This window comes from Chionomys nivalis, chromosome 6 (assembly GCF_950005125.1).
Source record: "Chionomys nivalis chromosome 6, mChiNiv1.1, whole genome shotgun sequence".
Lineage (NCBI taxonomy): Eukaryota > Metazoa > Chordata > Mammalia > Rodentia > Cricetidae > Chionomys > Chionomys nivalis.
Genome location: NC_080091.1, coordinates 4,190,789 through 4,212,731, shown reverse-complemented (window position 1 = coordinate 4,212,731; position 21,943 = coordinate 4,190,789). Strand labels below are relative to the sequence as shown.

The following is a 21,943-nucleotide window of genomic DNA, read 5'->3' as shown; positions in this document are numbered from 1 at the left end:
AGCGTTCCTGGTTCCAGCTGTCCTGACTTCGTGCATGGGAACTTCTGGGTCTTTTTTCTTTTGTTTTTGTGTTGAGCCACTTGAGTTGGGCCTTTTGTCAACTATCAAGTTTACATTCATGGTTACCTTGGATATGTCCTGTCAAAACCAGGTTTTTGTTTATCTGTAAGAAGCATAGGATTGAAAGACCTGGATAAATCCATACCCCCCTAGCAGGAAAAAATAGAGCCAAAAATCTAAGCAGGGAGAGAAGAATCAGAAATCTAGAATTAGCCGGTTCAGTTTCAAAAACTAGCTGAAGATAAAGTTAGATTGTAATCTTGAGAATAATCTTGAGAAACAGGGAGTTGCCCCCCTTGTGATTATCATTGGTAATTTTGGAATTTTCTATGGTGCCCTCCCTACCCCCTTTGGATTACTGGGCTGTTGTTTCTTCCCTTAAAAACCCCTTCTCCTGGCCACTGCCACTCCCGTACCCGCCGCTGTCAGTCACAGTCGCCATCAGTTCCCGCTCCTCACCAGCTTGGCAAAAATGTCCAAACCCACAGAGACTGAGCGATGCATCGAGTCCCTGATTGCCGTTTTCCAAAAGTACAGTGGGAAGGATGGGAACAGCTGCCAACTCTCCAAAACCGAGTTCCTCACCTTCATGAACACGGAGCTGGCTGCCTTCACGAAGAACCCTGGTGTCCTGGACCGCATGATGAAGAAGCTGGATCTCAACAGTGATGGGCAGCTAGATTTCCAAGAGTTTCTCAACCTCATTGGTGGCTTAGCCGTAGCATGCCATAATTCCTTCCTCATGAGTTCCCAGAAGCGTTTCTAACCTTCCCATTTCCCTTCCAGCCACCAAGTCATCACGTCCTCCCCCACCCACACCTGCACTGAGCCCACCACATCTCACATAACACGCAGCCTGTTCCTGCTAGCAGAAATAAAACAATGTCATTTTTTTTAATGTAAAAAAAAAAAAAACCTCCCAGTTACTCGGGGTCAAACTCCCCTGCGTGGGTTATGCACTCCCCAGTGCACTGGTTCCTGTCTTGTCCTTGTCGAATAAACCTTGCGTGATTGCAGCAAGGACGGTCTCTCGTGAGTTACTGGGGGGGGTCGTGTTATCCCGAGACTTGAGTGAGTCTCCCCACACTGGGGGTCTTTCAGGATGAAAGCCGGGCGGTGGTGGTGCACATTTGAATCCCCAGCACTTGGGAGGCAGAGGCAGGCGGATCTCTGTCAGTTTGAAACCAGACTGGACTACAGAGTGAGTTCCAGGACATCCAGGGCTACACAGAGAAACAAAACAAGAAACAAAAAAAGAAAAAATGAGTCACGGGGACAAGGCGAAGGCTCGGCATGAGAATCTGAGTTCGGATCGTTGGCATCTAGTAAGAGTCAGGTGTGGTGGCACAGGCCTGTAACCCCAGCAGAAGCCAGAGGATCCCTGGGACGCACTGGCCAGCCAGCCTAGTGGAAAGGAAAAGGAGGAGGAGCCATTGAGGAATGCGGGTGCGGGCCTCTGGCTTCTTCATGCACGTGAGATCAGGCCGGCACACCATCATGGTTTTTTATTTTTTGGTTTTTCGAGACAGGGTTTCTCTGTGGTTTTGGAGCCTGTCCTGGAACTAGCTCTTGTAGACCAGGCTGGCCTCGAACTCCCAGAGATCCGCCTGCCTCTGCCTCCTGAGTGCTGGGATTAAAGGCGTGCGCCACCACCGCACCATGTTCTTGTCACACACAGTGTGAGTCGGTTCCACATTGCTGAACTCAGCCTGAGGCGGTCTGACGTCAGCTCATTTGTGTCCAGAGTCGTGTTTCCCAGCCTTAGGTAGCCCAGGCTGGCCTTGAACTTGCTCTGTAGCTAAGGAATTCTGAACAGGGGCTCCACCCTGACTATGCAGTCAGTACCTCATTGGGAGATTCTAGGCAGGGGCTCTATTCCTTAGCCAGGCCCTCAGCTCTTTTGGAGGTTTTTTTTTTTTTTTTTTAATGTGTGTATGTGTGTGTGTGTGGGGGGGGCAGTCAGAGGACAGCACCAATTGAACTCAGGTCAGAGCTGGTGGCAAGTGCCATCTCACCCGCCCTTTGTATTTTGAGAGGTCTCACTAAGTTGCCTAGGCTGGCTTGAACACGTGAACTCCTGCCTCACCTTGCCCAGCACTGATGGTCTCTAAATCCCATGATTGACAGGAGACAGGCTAGACCTGTTCCATCTCTCAGCATTTCTGGGACACAAGTCGATCAACACTGACTAAATGAGAGGTCTCCAGAAACTTCCTCAGTGCCTTAACTCCATTCCCCTGGGAGCTCACTAGGCAGGTAGGAGGAAGATTAGTGCCCTCTCGCCATGGCCAGGACACAGGAGTGACAGGTACGAGAACCACACATCCTCTGCCAGGTCAGGAAGGCTATCCTCCAGGATTCGGTTCCTCTGCTGTGATGAAGCCCCTGGGGCTGGGGCGGGGTGCACTGAACAGAGCATGGATGCTTGGGACGGGTGGAGGTTGGGGGTGACTGGCAATGAGCAGAGGCCCATGCATCTCAACCCATAACTTCCTGAGCAAGGGCCCGCCCCCTTTTCCACCTCCTGGCACTGCACCAGTCACCGTCTGGGGGCGTGGTCAGGGGTGGAGACCCGCCTAGAATCCTCCTGTGAGGACCGTAAGGGTGGAGAGTCCTTGCTGCTAGAATATTTGTTTAACTATGGAAAGATACTTCGCATCTTTGTGTTGCAGAATAATTGTTCGGCTGCGGTAAGGATGTGTTGCTGTTTTACCTTGTCCGCCTAAGGCACCTGATTGTTCTAATAAAAAGCTGAACGGCAGAGGAGGGACAGGTGTGGCTGGCAGGCAGAGAGAAAAGGGGAGCCAGTCAGACGGTAGCAGATAAGGAAAACAAGCTTCGGGCGGCTCATAGATGAATAGGAATGGGCTAATCTAAGTTAAAGGAAAAGCTAACTAGAAACAAGCCTAAGCTAAGGATGAGCGTTCAAAATTAACAGTAAGTCTCTGTGTCATGATTTGGGGGCTGTCAGTCTAAGAAAGCCTGCTAAAAGTCCTGACATCGGCAGAGATGGGAGGACCTTGAGAAATCCTCCCAATGATCCCTTCATCTTTGGTGGTCTGGAGGGACCTTGGGGAATGGCGGTGCTTGGTCGAGGAGCTGCACACAGGTGACTAACAAGGCCGGGTCTTTTCAGATTTTATTTCTGTGAGTATGGAAGACAGGCCAAAACAGAGGGGACAGCTGTAGATGCTGGTCCCCTCCCTGGGCGAGGGCTCTGTGCAGGATGCCGGGACACCAATTTGCAGGTCCCCGGTCCTCGCCTTCCCTGCGAGGTGGCAGGGCGTGCATAGATTCTGGGCTCAACCCACAGGCTTGACCTTGGCAATGAAGAGCGCTGCAGCCTTCTCCAGGAACTCCTCTCGGGCCATGGGCACGCTGGGCCGCCGTCCTGTTGCTGCCCTGTCCAGGGCACGTGCCAGACTGTCGGGGCCCAGGCGGGAACCGGCCTCTAGGTAGTGTGTGGGCGCTGCCGCTAGGTCTCCTGTGCCCAGCGCGCCCTCGAGTGTGTCCAGTACGGCCTGGCCCACTCGTCTATCGGCCACTGCCAGGCCTGGGTCCTCCAGCAGCTGAAAGAGGGCGCTGGCTCGCGCCACGAACTCCAGCAGCACGAAGCACGACAGCATGCCGGCCCGGAAGATGCCCAGTGGCACAGCTTCGTGGTCCCGGCACTGGATCTTGCGCAGAAGCGGCGCCACTACCTCCTCGGGTGCCCCGCCGTCCCTGCACACACGCTTCAGCAGCTCACTGTAGGTGCGCCCGTCCAGTCCTGGCTTCTTCTTGCGACCACTGGCGCTCAAACACTCGTAGGCCACACTCACGTTGTTGTTGAAGGCCGTCCTGCGGGGATAATGGAGTGTCAGGAAGCCCCCAGTATGGCCGGCCACCTGGAGTCTTTCCAGACCTCCCCGCACCCCAGCAATCCCACTCATTGTCTGCACCTCCCCCCAGAGTACCAGGCGTCGAGGAACCCCCAAGTGTTTGCTTTCTTAAAATTTATTTAAGGGGCTGCAGAGAGGTTCGGTCCGTGGGCCTACACTTGCAGAGGATCTGGGTTGATTTCCAGCAGCACATGGCGGCTCACAACCATCTGGAACTCAAATTCCAGGGGTCTGATGCCCTCTCTGGCCTCCGAGGCACCAGGCATACACATGGTACAGACATACATGCAGGCAAAACAGCCATAGATATAAGTGGGCCATCTTCTAAGCCCAGCACTCGGGAGGCAGGGGCAGGAGAACCTTTGTGAGTTCGAGGTCAGCCTGGTCTACAGAGTGAGACCTTGTTGTAAAGCCAATTTATTATTAGTCATAAGCATGCATATGTATCTGTGATGTGTGAGTGGTCAGAGGGCACTCTGTAGAGTTAGGTCCCTTCCTTCTTCATATGGCTTCCAGCAACTGAAAGAATTCAGGTTGTCAAAATTTAGCAAGCACCTTTTCTGGACAAGCCACTGGGGTTTCTGTTTGAGACACAAGTCTCATGTAGCCCAGACGAACCTTGAATTCCCGATCCTCCTGCCTCCACCTCTTAAGTGCACCATGTCCAGTTTATGTGGTGCCAGCGGCTCATGCATGCTAAGTGAGTGTTCTGCCAGCTGGACCCCATCCCAGCACACAGTATGCACGTAGTAAGTGCCCATTCAACTAGCCTGCTGGTGCTGGGGTATCTGTGAAGGGGCCATTTACTGTATCCCCGGGACATGGCAGGGGGTGCCATTGTGTACACACCTAAGCCTTGCTGTGATGTCTTCAAGCAGCCATGCTGTCTGTGGCAAGCCAGTCGTTTATTTTGAAGCAGGATCTCAGCTGAAACATGAACCTTGTGCCCATGATCTCTCTGCCTCAGTCACCATGACTTGTAAATAAAGTTTTATTGAAACATGAAGTAGCTAGCCAGTTCTGACATGGACCTGCGGCTAGGTCACATTCTCAACTAAGAGCTAGTGGGCAGAGGGTGTGCTGGGTTAGGTGGTTCCTTCCCTGACCTCAGGGTGGGGTCCCTCCTTGTGGATCACAAATTGAGGCTCTGAGCAGGCTGGTAGTCTGACTGCAGGACCCAGAGAGTAACTGCCTTACAGTGGACCTTACTCTGGTCCTTGTGTGGCTCAGCTTCACAGTAAGGGTGGTCTGCTCCATCCTGACTTCTTGGATGCTTACCTTCTAGAGACATTCATGTAGCAGGTGCTTCATAAATCCTAGCCAGCTGCAGATGCTCAAAGAATAGACTGTGTGTCTTTTGTAAAGGTCACTCAGCAGAGCGCCATCTGTGTTAAGAGCCATGGAGATGCTGGGGCTGTTTGTTATAGCAGCACAATATAGCTCTTCCTGACTGATATACCGGTTGACACACAGCCACTAGCTCTCTTGCCCTGACTCTGCCTTCTCTGGCAGTGACCTCCAAGGGTACAGGGCCTGGATCCTTCCTTGGTTCCTGGCCCAGGTCCAGTACTGTCTCCCAGGGTCATTGAGTTTCTGATGCTGCTGCCTCTGTGAGCCTAGCTCTGCTTACCTGAGGAATGCAAACCCCAATTCTGCAGCTCCAGAGTTTTGGGAGGATGGATGTGATCATGTGCTGGCATGGGAGAGGGATCCACACTGAGTTACTGACAGGTGGTGGGGCAGAGAGGTGACCGCTCCGGCACTGGGAGAGCACGGCTGGCGCTCCACTGTGCAGTTCTGTCTGCCGAGTGCTTAGCACTGTGCGCAGGCAGCGGAAGCTCCTCCCTCCTGCCAGTGGCTTTCCCAGGGTCGGGGCTGGATGATGCCTATGCCCCTGTTCCAGCTCTCTACACTCAGAGATCTCGGCTCTTTGAGGGCTGGAGGCAGGGATGCTCTTCATTGTCCTGCAGGATCTGGGGAGGGGAGCCTCGTGGAGAATGGCTGTAGTTGAGGGGATGCTTACATGGGGTCATCCTTCATTTTGAAGTTGTACTTGATCAAAAGAGGCCCAAGAGAGCCATAAAAATGACTCCCTAATAGCCTAGGGACAGTATGGTCAGTGTCCCTCCCCCCAGCCACCATTATTAGCAGCACAGTAGCCAGGAAGGTAGCAGGGGTTTTGTCCCATGGGTCTGACTCCTGGCGTGGTCCCTGGTGGCCAAGGTTTCAGCTGTCTTCCAGGGTGACCTTAAGTGGTCTCACAGGCTGGCGGGGAGGCACCTGATGGGGACAGACCCTCAGCTCCAGGGACGTGGCAGGGGCTACATGGGTGGTGGGTCAGGTAGATATCAGTCAGGGGGTCTGAAGTGGGGAGCAGTGATGGGGGCTTCTGGGGGAGGAAGCGAGGCCTAGCTTTGTGACACCAGGCAGGGACACAGCTGTGGCTTGGCTCCATTCCATGTCCCCTGCTGTCCTGGGCTGCTGACAGTCAGTGGTATAGCACTAGGTCCAGGGGTGAGCAGTGACCCCAAGTTCATGTCCACAAACCTCAGAATGTGGTAAACCCACAGCTTTCATGATTTCAGGTTAAGAGGAGGCCACGTCAGAGGATGGAAAGCAAGCTCTCAGTGGCTGGAGGACACAGAGGCCATGTGTCACACACCCCGCCCAGATCCTCAGGTGGGACTGACTTCAACTCACAATGTTCCTATTTTAAATTACTAAGTTGAGCACTCGGGAGGCAGAGGCAGGCGGATCTCTGTGAGTTCGAGGCCAGCCTGGTCTACAAGAGCTAGTTCCGGGACCGGCACCAAAGCTACAGAGAAACCTTGTCTCGGGAAAAAAAAAAAAATTCTAAGTTGACTGCTTTTTACCCCCGGGAGAGTCTCTTCTAGACAGATGCCCCAGGAAGCAGTCTGTTCCTGGTCCCTCCTTCCCTGGGGCACCTCAGGGTGCAGACCCGTGTACCCGCTCTTCTGCTGAAGTGTTGCAGCATATTATTTTATCTATGTGAAGATGTGTTACATTTGTTTCTGTTGTGGGATATTAACTGAACTAGGCACATGTGTTACAGTTCCTTCTGCTGCATTAAACGGCGCAGTAAAGATGCGATGCTTTGTCCGCCCAAGACACCTGACCGCTCTAATAAAAAGCTGAGGCCAATAGCTAGGTTGACGGGCAGAGAGAATAGGGGGAGGAATTTAGGAATGAGAGACAAGAGAGTGAGAGAGGGGGGGGGGGCTGGAGGCAGAAGCCAGCCAGATGTGGAGGAAGCTGGGAAGGAAGGTAAACAGAATGAGAAAGGTAAAAAGCCCCAAGGCAAAACACAGATGAAAAACAGGGAGCTGACTGGTGGCCCAGAAGAAAGCCTGCCACACCTCCCACTGCCATCTCAGCTGTAGACTCTGTTCACCTTTTTGCTTGGGCTCCTCACCAAGTGGCCAGCAACCTTGCAGAAACACTGGTCTCCCAGCTTTTGTGCCTGTATCCATCCAACCATCCCTGCTCCCTCCCCGCCTCTCTCAGCAACATCGGCCCACCCTGCTCCACCCTTCCCTTCCTGGCCATCATCTGGGGACATTGAACCCTTTTCCCCTGGCGCAGAGGAGTCTGCTTTGCTCAGATCCACTCCTATCCTGCCCTACTTGTTCCAGCGTCTCTGGGACTCTGAGAGGAAACCAGCAGGAATGTATGATCCTTGGACTTTCACTCTTTGGGAAAGCGGGGGTCACTGCTGCCCAACATCTTGAGTCCTGTATGCACCCTTTGTAAAGCCGGTTCCATGCTGCCACCCCTGGTTGATGAGACCATCTTCTCCACTAGGAACTATTCCCACTGGGGTACAGAAGCGCTTTCAGCTGCCGAGCTCCAGGCAGGCCTTCCTGCAGGGTTCCCATCTGGCTCTAGACCAGCCTGTGCTCTGCGGGTGCAACTCAGGACTGTACTGCGGGGTGGGGCCTCAGTACACAGGTTGACAATTTCCTGGACAAGCACCGCAGCTATTTATGCTATAACTGCAGGGATGGCTTTTTGAGCCAGGTCCTCGCTGGGCTTCTTGACCTCCAAAACCCTGGGCTGCGAGGCTCAAAAGTAAAAAACTATACCATACTCATCTGAACGCGCCAGCTATACATGGATTACAACACCCAACACTTCCTACCAGAACCACAAGTCCCAGTACACCCCGCGCTCACAGCGGCCTAAATCTAAGCGAAGCCTGCCGGGAACTGTAATCCTGACGCCACACCACCCTAAACGGACCTGGTCCGGGGACAAAAAGGACAGACTACTACTCCCGGATATGCCCCGCGCCGGCGGTGGGTTGAGCCCGCGCGGGGCCTGTCGGGAGCTGTAGTTCAGGCACCCCGCCCGCCATCGGTCCGCACCTCTGCGAGTGGTGAGCCAGGCGAAGGTGCCACAGCGCGCGGCCCAGGCGCTGTTGCTGCAAGAGGAGCTGACCCGGGGGCTCCCCGGCGCCGCCGTTGGTTGGCGAGCGCAGGCCCATGTTCTCGAAGTAGTGCGCCAAGAAGGCGATGGGCTCCTCGGGCCGCGTCTCCAGCACCTTCAGTAGGGCCGCGCGCAGCATTTCCGTCACGCCGAGCTGCCGGAGGAAGTCCTCTTCGCTCTCGGCTGCGGCCGCCGCCTGAGACACCGACGTCCGGCCGCTGTCCGCGAAATTGGCCGCTGGTGCTACTGCCGGCCGCCGCTTCTCTACTGCCGCCATCTTTGCTGAGGGCAGTGGGACCGGAAGCGCTGCCATAATTCACAGCACGACAAAGCGCCCTTCTTGGGCGGCCATTTTTGTTAAGGGCAGAGGCTGCGCAGGTTGGGGGTTCGCTCTGAGTCTCGGCAGCGACAGGCACAGGCTATCGTTTCCCCTGTGCCCTAACTGGTATTCTCCGTTTACGTTTTCCTGGTACTCCGTGACTGCAGCTCTTAGCTTCTAGCTTGCCAGACTTCAATATGGTCCCCCAGGAAGGGCTTGGTTTCCGACTTGAAGTACGATTGCTTGCCATCTTGGTAGTGGGCAAGTCTTCATAAGTATGGTCTCCTAGCAACCAGTCACCCTGGGTACCAGAGAAACCCCACCAAGCATGCATGCGCTTCTTCCACCGGGAATCTAAAATTGCGAGCGGGATTCAGACCCTGTTACTTAATTTTTTCCGAGACAGGGTTTCTCTGTAGCTTTGGAAGCTGTGCTGGAAGAACTAGCTCTTGTAGACCAGGCTGGCCTCGAACTCACAGAGATCCGCCCGCCTTTTCCTGTTGTGTGCTGGGATTAAAGGCGTGCGCCACTGCCGCCCGGCCAGACTCTGTTTTGCGTTTATTGTCAGATGTTGTACTCGGCTTGGACTGTGGCCGGGATTTTGGCCTCACTTCGTCTCTCTCTCTCTCTTTTTTCTTTTGGTGTTTCGAGAAATCCACCTGCCTCTGCCTCTTGAGTGCTGGGATTTAAAGGCGTGCGCCACTGTCACCGCCCGCACTTTTAGCAAACTTCACCGGATTCCCTTTCCTACCCCAGACTGTTAGTTCCCCTTTCTGACCACCAGAGGGGGTTGCTCTTGTAACTGAACTGCTGTGGGTTTCTAGTACCCTTGCATGTCCCTCTCCTGTGTGTTACCTCCACCACCACCACCCCCATTGTTGCAGAATTCTGCTGGCCTGGCCTAGCTCTGGAGTCAGCACCCAGCACTAATCCATCCTTTGTGTTACAGATACCCTTTGCCGCCCCGTGTGAATCTTGTCTGAGAGTTTCCCATGAGTACAAAGCTTATGCAAACCTTAGGGGGCCACTTGGGAGGCAGAGGCAGGCAGATCTCTGTGAGTTCAAGGCCAGGCTGGTCTGTGAGAGCTAGTTCCAGGACAGCTAGGACTGTTAGACAGAGAAACCCTTTCTCGAAAAACAAAACAAAACAAAAACTTAGGGGGCATCCCGAAAAACTGTGATACCTCCTGAATCAGGTATTTGCACTGGGCATTGTATTTTTGGAAGCTTCATTCAGGTTGTTTTGAGCATACGGAAATCAACTGATTAAAGTGTAAATATGGGAAAAAATAAAAATGCCCCGGGCAAAGGGAAGGTGCTTCATTCCACCGACGCTGGGGACCCCTGGACCAAGTTCATTCTCAAGTGTCTCTGGGTCTTCATGAATCCGCGAGAGCCCACACACCTGCCCTGCGACATCAGCCACACTCCACCTTGGTGCTTTTCCAGGCTAACTCCCACCCCCAGGACTTTTTTCAGGCCGTTGGGTACCTCCTTAGTTACTCTCATGAAGTGCGGGCGTTTCCTAGCCTCGCATCCTCTCACGTCCTGCTTGGGCCTACCAGAGAGGACAGACTGGGGTGTGGGCCTGTCTCCAGGGACCCTGGGAACAGGGCTGAGACACGAGCAAAGCTTCTGTATTTTCACAGTATGATAGACACACCAGGGGCCAGACATGGAGCCTTTATTCTGTTCTGGGCCAGAAAACTGGAAGGAGCTTATAGATGTGCTGACCACCAAGGAAAGGCATACTCTGTCATCCTGACTACCCCAAACCTAGCAGCTGGTCATCCTCCGGCCCCCTTAGTCCGGCACAGTCGAGCATCATAGGAGGGTGCATGAGCTGGTGTCTGGGTGAGGACTTGGTGGGTAGCATTTCCACAGGCGGTAGGCAAGGAAGGCCAGCGCGAGCAGTCCCAACGCCAAGCTGCCAATCCATAGGGTGATGACGGAGGCTGGAAGAGTAGAAGAAAGACCGTGATCAGGCCTGGCGCCTGGAGGCCCCGTTGTGGGAACTGTGCATAGGCTCCTACGGTTTAAAAGTGGACTTCCCGTGTAATTAAATTCCCGTGTTGTAAAATTCAGCCATTAAGACAGGTGTACTGATGTGTGCAGAGGGTCAGGGTCGCCTTCAGCTACACAGCAAGTTTGAGGCCAGCCTCTGTCATGTGAAATCAACACTAAAAAAAAGTTTTTAAAAAGATTTATTATGTGTGCACCCTTCTGCCTGCACAGCGGAAGAGGGCACCAGATCTCATTACAGATGGCCGTGAGCCCTGTGGGTGCTGGGATCTGAACTCAGGTCCTTTGGAAGAGCAGCCAGTGCTCCCAACCCCTAAGCCATCACTCCAGCCCTAAAAACAAAACAAAACAAAAACTCCTCTCTGGGTGCCTTTTCTTTTTAAGATTTATTTATTTATTATGTATACAATGTTGTGCCTACATGTGTCCCGGTAGGCCAGAAGTTGGCACTAGATCTTATTACAGATGGTTGTGAGCCACCATGTGGTTGCTGGGAATTGAACTCAGGACCTCTGGAAGAACAGCCAGTGCTCTTAACCACTGAGCCACCTCTCAGCCGCTGGAGGTCTCTCTTTACCATTTGTTTCACGGGATTTCTGCATCTCTAAAACTTAGTCTGCAAGGTACTTTGGAGTCTAAGTGCTCTCACGGCCAGGAAAGCATACAGAATTTAGGGGAAACAGGCACGCATGGCACAGAATTACCCCAACTGGTGGCTCTTTTGTTTGTTTTGTTTTTTATTTGAGACAGGGTTTCTCTGTGTAACCTGGGCTGTCCTGGAACTTGCTTTGTAGAACAGGCTGGCCTAGAACTCACAGAGATCCGCCTACTTCGCCCTGAGTGCTGAGATTAAAGTCGTGCGTCACCACTGCCTGGCCTCAAGTAGCATTTCAATCCCATTTGTTTGTCCCTCCCAGGGTCCCAGCACTCACAGGCTTTTGGGACCACCTGGCCGGAGACATACAGACTGGCTACCTGCCCCCCTGGGTCCATGCGACACTGGAACCAGCCCTCAGGAATGGGACCTGGGGGTGGCATGCTTAGCCATGCCTGGGCCCCGGCCTCCCTCTTGTGGTAGGCTGCCAGGTCGCCAGGAGCCAGGGTCCAGCGCACAGTCACTCCAGGCTCACAGCGCGCCTCACAGAGAAGCTGCCAGCCGGCCTCCTGGTCCTGGTGGATCTCGGGATGGCAGGTTCCAGCGGAGTTCAGAGTCCTGGGGCTAAGTGCGGAGTGAGGAAGGGTAGATGGCAGGGTTGTGCTGGGGAGCCCAGTGGAGCTGGTCTCAGTAGTGTGTGATGGGGTCACAAAGTAGGGCTCGGTAGAGGTGGTGGTGGTGGGCTCTGGTGAGGTCCGGCTCTGTAGGACTGGAAACAGAATGTTCTTCCTGTAGCCCTGGGCCCTTCATCTGCAGCCCAGGATTGGGACAGAGCCCCACGCCCCACTCCCCACCCCTGTCACTCAAGTGACACAGGGGCCAGGAGATGACGACACGAAGAACTTTCTGGGCACCGGGTCCTGTGTATGTCCGCTAGGCCACTGCATATTTTACTTATTTTGGTTTTTTTTGAGACAGGGTTTCTCCATGCAGCCCTGGCTGTCCTGGAATTTGATCTGTAGACCAGGCTGACCTCGAACTCAGAGATCCACCTGCCTCTGCCTCCCTAGTGCTGGGATTGAAGGCTAGGCCACTGTTTTCAGGTTCCTTTTTCTTTTTTTTAAATATTTCTTTATTATTATTATTTTTTTTGGTTTTTTTTTTTTTGGTTTTTCGAGACAGGGTTTCTCTGTGGCTTTGGAGCCTGTCCTGGAACTAGCTCTGTAGACCAGGCTGGTCTCGAACTCACAGAGATCCACCTGCCTCTGCCTCCCGAGTGCTGGGATTAAAGGCGTGCGCCACCATCTTTATTATGTACACAATATTCTTTCTGCGTGTATTGCCTGCAGGCTAGAAGAAGGCACCAGACCTCATTCCAGATGGTTGTGAGCCACCATGTGGTTGCCGGGAATTGAACTCAGGACCTTTGGAAGAGTAGGCAGTGATCTTAACCACTGAGCCATCTCTCCAGCCCCTGGGTGCAGGTTTCTATGAGACTACCTGGTCAGTGTTTATAAACATCTATAGTGTGCCAACTCCGCCGAATCCTGTCAACCAGCATTTGTAGAAGACCTACTGAGTTCTGGAACCTACCTTGAGTCTACTGAGCAGTGTTTATAAAACACCTACTGAGCGCTGGCCCCACCCTAGTCTTTCAGGACAGTCTGAGCATGGCAAAGCCAAGCACTTGGGAACAGAAAAGGATGCGGATATCATTTTGGAGCTGGCACAGAGTAGGCCCTCATCTTTTGAATTAGTCTTTTCTCTGGTTGCCTCACGGGGCAGACACTGACCAATTCTGTTGGGAATTTCCTGGTGGGGACAAGCAATCCTGGTCCAAGCGGCAGAGCAGCTGAGCCTAGGGACAGGTGGAACCCAGAGGCTTACCTGGAAGCTCCATCCTGTGGGTCAGCGTTAGGTTGAACATCTGCATGGTGACCTGGCAGTAAAGGGCAGGAGGGGGAGGGGTCTCCAGGGAGGGTAACAGCCAGCGCTGCGTCATTCGGAACAGCGGCATGCCCTCGGCCTCCTGTGTCTCCTCTTCTTGCTCTGGTTCCAGGGCCCGGACACCCTCCAGTGTCTGGTTTCCCAGTAGCAGGGCGAAGGAGAGTCTGTCTGGGCCTGAGATGTTGTGGGCCGTGCAGGCCACTTCTTGGTCCTGTCCAGGTGCAAGTGTCTCTGGGGACATCACCAGCTGGTCTGGGAAGGCTGTGAATGGCAGGTGGGACTCAGGGTTGAGCTTAGAGGTCAGGGCTGGGCCAGGCAGAGGAGGTAGGTTTGGGGTGATGGTGCAACTATGCGCCTTAGGTATCCGGGACAGGAAGGGTGGATACATCAGCCTGCAGGACTCGGGTGCGGGAACCTGGGGCTGATGTGCAAGGTCCTGATACCCCTGGGTAGGTGGCACCCGGAAGGTCAGGGTGGGCCTCACCATAGACAAGGATCATCGTGCGGTGCTGGAGGGTGCGGGTCCCACAGGAGCCCACACACGTACGGGTGCCTGTGTCTGTCAGCATGCCGTGTATAGAGAGGATGCTGCTGTCAGGGAGGTTCTGCACATTGCCCAGGTCGGTGTCCAGTCCACGCCACTGCACCCGGGCTATGTCCTCATCACAGGACAGGCTGCAGGTGAGCTGGAGGGATGTGCCCCTGGCCACCGCTACCTCAGGCTCAGGGGGATCCACATGAAGGGACTGGCCTGAGGGAAAACAGCATTAAAACCATGTTGGGGCAGCTTGGGCTCAGATTCCAGTCCTGACCCTTGACCTTGGGTTGAGACCCCGGGAATCTAGCCTTCTGCCCCAGGTCCCCGGAATAGAGAGCAAATAGAGCCCCACTTCCCCAGACCAACCTCTCAAAGCCCTGGGCTTTCCTCGCACCTCCAAAGTTCCTTCCCTTGTACTTCTACCCACTCATTTCTCAGAGTGTCCTCCTCATATCCCCACTCACCGCCGCCAGGCTGGAAGGGCACCGTGGCCAGGGCTAGCAGGAGGGCCAGGCTGGACTCCATGCTGTCCCCTCTGTCTTGTGGCCGCCAGGGGAAGCGGTTTAAATAGCAGCGCGCTGGCGGCTTCCCGCTGTCTTGAGACCCTGCCTCTCCTCCCACTTCTCCCTATTCTGTGGGAGTTTCCCAGGGGGCTTTCCCAGCCCGACCCCCACTCCGCAGGAGGCAGGGACCCGGGAACACAATCAGAACAGACGGGCAGGGAAGGCCTGGGAAGTTTCCAGACCCCGGTTTTATGGACGGGAAGGCTGAGGTTAGAGGCTGGGGTCACCACGGTGGGTCAAGTGCATTGCATGGAAATTAGCCAATCCTAGACTGCTCCGCCCCAGCCAACTCGAGCTCTGCCTTCGTTTCCACAGGTGGCCACACGAGGGTGGCGGAGGCGCCGAGCCTGTTCTGAATAATGGGGGTCTCCTGCAGCCACATGCAGCAGGGTGTGGGGGGGTTCTCCTGGGACCGAGTTCTACCATCAGTCACCCCCAGGCTGTGTCTTTCCCAACAGAGCCTGGGGTCTGGGCCTGGCTTGCTTTGGATGTGTTTGGGGTAGATCCGGGGCCTGGAGGCCGAGTTGGAGTTCTGAAAATATCTCTTCTATAGAGTTTTCTGTCGCCTTCCTTCAAGATTGGCACACTGCCCCCCCCCCATCATCCCCTCCTGGCCTAGGCCTTTATCGAGGACACCCCTCTGCGTATCAACACCCCCAGGGCTGTGATGCAGGCAGAGGAAGAAAGAAGCTAGAGTCCTGTGTCCTTCCTGACCTTTGCACCTCTGCTCTGCACTCTCCCATCTCCAAGGCAACCCCCCCCCCCATCCTCTGCCTTCCTTGGCCCCTGTGGAGGCCAAGTCTTCAGACATATGGGGAGTGTGTTTACCTAAGGTTTTTGTAAGTTGACATAAGTAGCGTCATTTGGAAAGAGAGAATTTCACTTGGAAAAAAAAATGTCCCCACCATTGGTCCGTAGGCAACACTTTGTGGGTATTTTTTGTTTGTTTTGTTTTTTGAGACAGGGTTTCTCTGTGTAGCCCTGGCTGTCCTGGAACTCCCTGTGTAGACCAGGCTGGCCTTAAGCTCACAGAGATCCTCCTGCCTCTGCTTCCAGAGTGCTGGGATTAAAGGTGACTGTCACAATCCAGTTGGGTTGTGGGGGTGTATTTTTGATTAATGATTGTTAGTGGAGTCATGACTGGGCAGGTGGTCCTGGATACTATCAGGAAGCAAACTGAGCAAGCCGTGGGGAGCAGTCCAGTAGGCAGCACGCCTCCATGGCCGATGCATCAGCTCTGGCCTGCGTGGGCCTGCCTTGGCTTCCCTTCATGGCGGGCAGTGATCTGAGTGTGAGCTGAAGGAAACCCTTTCCTTCCTAGGCTGCTTTTGGTCATGGTATTTGCCACAGTGACAGAGACCCTAACTAGACAGGGTGAGACTTTGCTCCTGCCAGAACCCCTGACCCCTACCCAGCATGCAGACTGTCGGGATCTTCTCAGAAGGAGAAACTGAGGCACCAGTGGCAGGGTATATGACAGGTGGAGGCTGGTATCACAACAGAGAAACTGAAGCACACACCGAGTAACGCACAGCAGGCTCAGGTGTGTTGACTCAGGACTGTGGCTGCCTGGGTCCCCCCCTCCCCCTTCCTTGCCCAGCGTGCGCCAGTGTCCGGAAGCTGTGCAGGAAGGTGACTCTAAGACATGGGCCCTTCCCGGGAAGCTGGGCCCTTAACCCGGGTGGGGGGCAGTGGGCCTGGTGAATGGGCTGCTTCCCAGCCCCTGACCTGGCTTCCTGCTATACCAAGGCCAGGTGGGAAGGGGTCAGCAGGCGCCTGGCAGGCTGAGGTGCAGTGGGCTGCAGGCGTGGTCCCTGCTTCCTTGAAGATCTCAGGGGACCCTCTTCTCAGCTCTGACCCCACCTGCAGGGCAGTGGAGCATCCCTCTTCTTGGTGGGGAAGAGGGTAGGGGCTGGAGCCACAGGGTAGAGGGGACAAGCTTTGGGAGGGCCAGAGGGGAAGGAGGAATGGTGAGACTTGGAGAAACAGAGGGCCCAGAGAGAGAGACAGAGACAGAGAGACAGGAAGGGACAGAGCCATGACACACAGAGAGAGACAGAGAGGGGGGACAGAGACAGAGAGACAGGAAGGGACAGAGCCATCACACAGAGAGAGACAGGGGGGACAGAGACAGAGAGACAGGAAGGGACAGAGCCATGACACACAGAGAGAGACAGAGAGGGGGACAGAGACAGAAAGGGACAGAGACATCACACAGAGAGAGACAGAGAGGGGGGACAGAGACAGAGAGACAGGAAGGGACAGAGCCATGACACACAGAGAGAGACAGGGGGGACAGAGACAGAGAGACAGGAAGGGACAGAGACATCACAGAGAGAGAGACAGAGACAGAGAGACAGAAAGGGACAGAGACATCACACACACACAGAGAGACAGAGGACAGAAAGACACAGATGACAGGGTCAGAGACATGACCAGACAGACAGACAGACAGACAGACAGACAGACAGAGAATGACCAAGGACAGAGAAAGACAGACATAGATCAGACTAAGAAACAGAGACAGAGAGACAGAGAGAGGTGCAGAGGCAGACGCCCAGGCATACAGGGACAAATAGTAGAGACAGTGAGGGCACGGGGGCCTGGAGTGCTGGTGGCCCGGGGGGCTGTCCATCACCAGCAGGGCCAAGGGCCAGCAGGACTCTGTTGTGCTCTGTGGCACTTGGGGCAGGCACCTCCTGTCCTCACCCTTTCCCTGCAAGTCCAGGGCCCGACCCCCCTTCCCGCCATTGTCCTATGAGGAGGAAGCCCTTCTAGTGCCACAGGAAGCCCTCCTCTCCACAGAGGTTCAACCTTCTCAGGAGACTTGACATCCTGGCTCCCTCGCTGACAGCATCAGGAAAGTTCCAGAAGGTAGTCTTGCTCCAACAATGGCCCTCCTGCTCACTCTCACTCCCTTGTCAATTTTGCATGCTCAACATTCCTGGCTTTTTCAGAGTGTGGCTGTCGGAGACCAAGGTGGCAAGAGACTGGCTGGGATCCCTGGTCCTGTGGAGCTTGAGGAGGTGGGGGCCAGCTGGAGATTGGACTTTGAGGGGACAATGTGGGGGCTGGGGAGATGGTTCAGGGGTTAAGAGCACTGACTGCTCTTCAGAGGACCCGAGTCCTAAACACGCAGGCCAGGTAGCTCTGTAAATCTAGTTCCAGGGAGATCAAAGTCTGGCTTCTGAGGTCACTCACATCCACATGCACCCCTACCCCATACACAGACGCAGGGCTGGCAGGGCGGTGGTGGCGCATGCCTTTAATCCCAGCACTCAGGAGGCAGAGGCAGGTGGATCTTTGAGTTTGAGGCCAGCCTGGTCTACATAGTAAGTTCCTGCAGGACTATGTAGGGAGGATCTAACTAAAAAAAAAAAAAAGTTAAATAAATATTAAACAAATAGACAGACAGATAAACAAACAAACGAAAAAGGAAACAAACCTAGGGGGCTGGAGAGATGGCTCAGAGGTAAAGAACACTGATTTTACTCTTCCGGAGGACCCTGGTTCTGTAACTCCAACTCCAGGGGATTTGACACCCTTACGCAGACATACATGCAAGCAAAACACCAATGCACATTAAAGTTAAAGAGAAAGCATCAAAATAAAATAAAATAAAATAATTTAAAAGAACCTTAAAAAAAAAAGCAAGCATTCTAGTGCACTGCTGAGACACACAGCACACACTGTCCTGTGCAGACCACCATGGACGGAGGGCTACCCCTGGCTACCTACTGTCCGTGGTGGGACACCTGATTCCAGCCACACGGCCCTTGTGTTCGTGGAATCACCTGTGTAAGCTGTGTTGGGCCTGGAGGGGGAGCCGACAAATCACAAGCAATGAGGTTTGCTCTGTCAGCCAGAGGGGCTTCATGCTGCCTGCTGCCTTTCGCCTGGAGGGGCCCTGGAGATGCCAGGCATCACAGAGACCCGGAAGCTGGAGGCCTGCCGGGGTGGATCTGGGCCGCTGAGGTACCTGGTCAGGCTGATAGCGACACCTGCTGGCTTGGGGTGGGTGGGCTGGCTGCGGTGTCTTCACAGATCCAAAACGACTCACTCTTCACCCCACACAGGCGATCCCTCATCAGGGGTCTGTCCTGGGAGTGTGTGAAGGGGTGTCTCAGGCAGTACTGGGCTGGGGAGCCCCACGACAGACAGCTTGATGTCCAAGACAAAAGACCTCCCCTGCACGACATGCCTCCCAGTCAGTGGCCTCTGTGGGCAAACCTGGGCGGAGAGGCTGGGGGCTTGGGGCCCTCTCTGGTGGCCCTCACACCTGCTAGAGGATCAGAGTGCCATGTTGCAGTGATAACTGTTTGGTGGGTGCTGGCTCTGCCCAGGAGTGGGCCCAGGCAGGCGTGGACTGGCCCCCCCCTCCCCCGAGCAGGACCTGACAGGGCCTGGCTTCCAGAACTGCCCTCCATTTATTTGATTGAACAACCTGAAGCCCTGACCTCAGGTCTGTTATTGATTGTTGCATGCCAGGGGATGCCACACTGACCCCTCACTTGAGGACACGCTCCAATAGTTGCCCTGACTGACCTCTCAGAATTCATCCGGCCGATGGTTGGAAACAGAAATGAGAAGGTTTACCAGGATCTGGGAGTCATGAGGCATTTAGCCCTGATGCTGTCCCTAACCTTCTGCTCTGGACTCTGGCTGCATCTCTACCAGTTCCTGACCCCTCACTTCCACATCCTACCCACAAACACTGGGCCGGTCCCTCAGCTTTTGACCTACCTACCTACCCAAGGCCACTACTCGGGGACAGGAGCTGTCTCTAGCCCCCTACTCACTGAGGACACGCCTATGGGCTCAGCAGCCCCTCCGTTCACCTCTCCGTTGTTGGCTCCACCCTTCCCTGTGATCTCAGTCAAGTCCACAGTTCTCTGGAGTCCTTTACCACCACTGTGACTGAACTCCAGTTCCCATCATGCTTTGGGCCAAGTATGTGGCCCACAAAACTGTGGAAGCTGAGCACCTGAGCTCTCAATCTTCAGCATTCTCAACCAAGGGGGCTTTGGAGCTGAGGGGACTTCGAGTCTCACTCAGTTTTGTTAGTCACAGATCTCACTTGAGGGTCTTTGGTCAGTGCCAGGGTGCAGGTATTAGAGTCCAAGGGTGCGCTCACGGTCTCCCTGTGCCAGAAATGTGTGTTACCACCTCAGGAGTTGGCACTGCTGGCTGGGACCATGGTGACAGGCTGGAATCATGTTGCTAGGCTGGGATGATGTTGCTAGGCTGAGACAGTGTTGCTAGGCTGGGATCCTGTTGCTAGGGGCTGGGATGATGTTGCTAGGCTGGGATGATGTTGCTAGGCTGGGATCCTGTTGCTAGGGGCTGAGACAGTGTTGCTAGGCTGGGATCCTGTTGCTAGGGGCTGGGATTGTGTTGCCAAGGGTGGAGACCTGCTGCTAAGCTTGAGGTACTGTTACTAGGAGCTGGTTGAATGTTGATGGGTCCCAGGTCCTGTTTCTAGGGAGATGGGTTCAATTTTCTTGTGTCTGGGTTCTGTTACCAAAGTTACCGTGCTATTACTAGGGGCTGAGATTATGATGGCAAGTGACAAGGTTGCTAAGCAGCAGGTCTTGTTGTCAGGATGAAGTCAAATGCCTCACTTTCTTACTTGGGGTGAAGATGCTGGGGAAATCTGATGTTTTATTTATTTAATTTCATAACCAGGCTGGGCAGGAACTCACTCTGTAGTTCAGGCTGTCCTCAAACTCAATTCTCCTGTCTCAGCTTCCTGACTCCTGCATACATCAGACATGATATTACTGTACAGCAGGGTTCTGTTTGATGCACTAGCCTTTGGCAGAGCCCTGAGGTCCTGGAGTGTGAGAGTAGCTGCTAGGACAAGACATGGTCAGACAACTCAGGATGGATTTATTGAACGATGCTCTATAGTAAGTGTTGTTCTAAGTACCACAGAGACCTTATGCTTTGTGCCTTACTTGACAGATTGTGCTGGAATTAGCTGAGGGCATCGTATGTGGTAGGGAAGCATGCTACCATCATTACACACCCGACCCCTCACTGGGGGATTTTAATCAGGGGCTCCACTCCTGGCCACGCCCCCAGCCCCTCACTGGGGATTCTAGGTGGGGCTCCACCCTGACCACGCCCCCAACCCCTCACTGGGGATTCTAGGCGGGGCTCCACCCTGACCACGCCCCCAGCCCCTCACAGGGGGATTCTAGGCGGGGTTCAACCTGACCACGCCCCCAGCCCCTCACAGGGGGATTATAGGCGGGGCTCCACCCTGACCACGCCCCCAGCCCCTCACAGGGTGGGGGTATTCTAGGTGGGGCTCCATCCATGAGTCACACTTCCTCCACTCCTGGAGCTTTGGTTTTAGGGGGAGGAGGAGTCTGAGCGCTGAATAGTCCATTTTCTATTACTATAACACCTGGGAAGTGGTTTGTTTTGACTCAGAGTTTTGGGAGTTTGATGAATTAGGATGTGTGCAGAGACGCATCTTATTCACCCTACAGCCAAGAAATAAAAGAGAGCGAGAGCTGGGACCAGCAGCACATACCTGCCATCCCAATACTCGGTGAGTTGAGGCAGGAGAATTGCCATGAAGTTGACCCTAGCCTGGACTTCTTCACAAGACCCTGTCTCAAAAACAAAACTAGACAAAACCAGGGTCAAAGAGTGAGGGAGAGACTGGAGTCCCACAAACCCTTCTGAGGGCACTACGTCAGTGACCTTAGAGGGCCTCCACCTAGGCCCTGTTCTTTAAGTGCCCCCATCTCCCCATGCTGGAACTCAGGGATCTTTTGGGGATACCTCAGGCTTAAGCCACAGTTTGCTTCCAGCTTGGCAAGTGCTTGGTTAGTGTCTAGAGCTTGGCTGAATGGGCATGGGGTGAACTGTGGGGTAGATTGGGGTCAGGAAGGTCATAGGTCATTCATATGGGGACAGACAAAGGCTTGGAGGAGGGGAGGAGAGGGTGCACCAGGCAGACTGCAGACAAGTGTGCTGGCTGGGTTTCAGGGTGCTCTGGAAGAGCAGGAAACAGGAGGGGCTGCCAGAGAGGGGAGGACTTTGTGGGGACAAATGAGTCTGCCAGGTTCCCTCTGCAGACCCCCTGGCCTTTCATTCCTGGAGAGGCTCATGTCCCCCTGATCTGAACCTGAAGCTGGATTTCCCAGCAGAGCACTGAACTGGTTCTGACCTGCAGGGATGGCAACTCTTTCCGGGAGAGACAGGACAGGAGCCCAGCTGGGACAGGACAGGTTTTCTTTGTTAAGAGTCCCATGGAACAAGGCCAGCAGGCAACTTCAGAGCTCTGTGAGTCCAAGTCAGCGGGCCTGGCTTTGGGACAGAGGACAAGATGTGCAGTACTAGCAAGGTAGAGGACAGATCGAGGTGTCTGGGAGGGCAGTTTGTGGGCTGCCACCTGGGAAAGTCCAGCCCTCTGAGTCGCTCACCACAGGCCAGGGGCACAAACGACAGGAACCCGAGAGACTCAGCCCCCTCGGGAGTGCCTGTCAGGCTGCACAGTCTCCCTGACTTAGTCTCCCCAGTGCTTGAGTGATGGGAATGTACCACCCTGGCCACCAT

At 54.4% G+C, this 21,943-nt stretch overlaps 3 protein-coding genes across 4 annotated transcripts; 1 reads left to right on the top strand and 2 right to left on the bottom strand.

The window, feature by feature from the left end:
* Positions 1-473: 473 nt before the first annotated feature.
* Positions 474-991, top strand: LOC130876236 (protein S100-A11-like). The gene has a single exon (XM_057772715.1). It carries the CDS (start codon positions 533-535, stop codon positions 824-826), a length of 294 nt encoding a protein of 97 aa, XP_057628698.1. The 5' UTR covers positions 474-532; the 3' UTR covers positions 827-991.
* Positions 992-3,181: 2,190 nt separating this feature from the next.
* Positions 3,182-8,688, bottom strand: Tpgs1 (tubulin polyglutamylase complex subunit 1). Its single transcript, XM_057773204.1, has 2 exons — positions 8,327-8,688; positions 3,182-3,900 (listed from the first exon to the last, which is right to left on the bottom strand). Exons 1-2 carry the CDS (start codon positions 8,662-8,664, stop codon positions 3,363-3,365), a joined length of 876 nt encoding a protein of 291 aa, XP_057629187.1. The 5' UTR covers positions 8,665-8,688; the 3' UTR covers positions 3,182-3,362.
* A 1,842-nt stretch (positions 8,689-10,530) lies between these two features.
* On the bottom strand, positions 10,531-14,333 carry Madcam1 (mucosal vascular addressin cell adhesion molecule 1). Of its 2 annotated transcripts, XM_057773065.1 has the most exons (5): positions 14,273-14,333; positions 13,755-14,021; positions 13,211-13,531; positions 11,661-12,092; positions 10,531-10,661 (listed from the first exon to the last, which is right to left on the bottom strand). In XM_057773065.1, exons 1-5 carry the CDS (start codon positions 14,331-14,333, stop codon positions 10,531-10,533), a joined length of 1,212 nt encoding a protein of 403 aa, XP_057629048.1. The 2 variants fall into 2 exon arrangements, with proteins under 2 accessions (XP_057629048.1, XP_057629049.1); XM_057773066.1 differs by lacking the exon at positions 11,661-12,092.
* Positions 14,334-21,943: the final 7,610 nt, after the last annotated feature.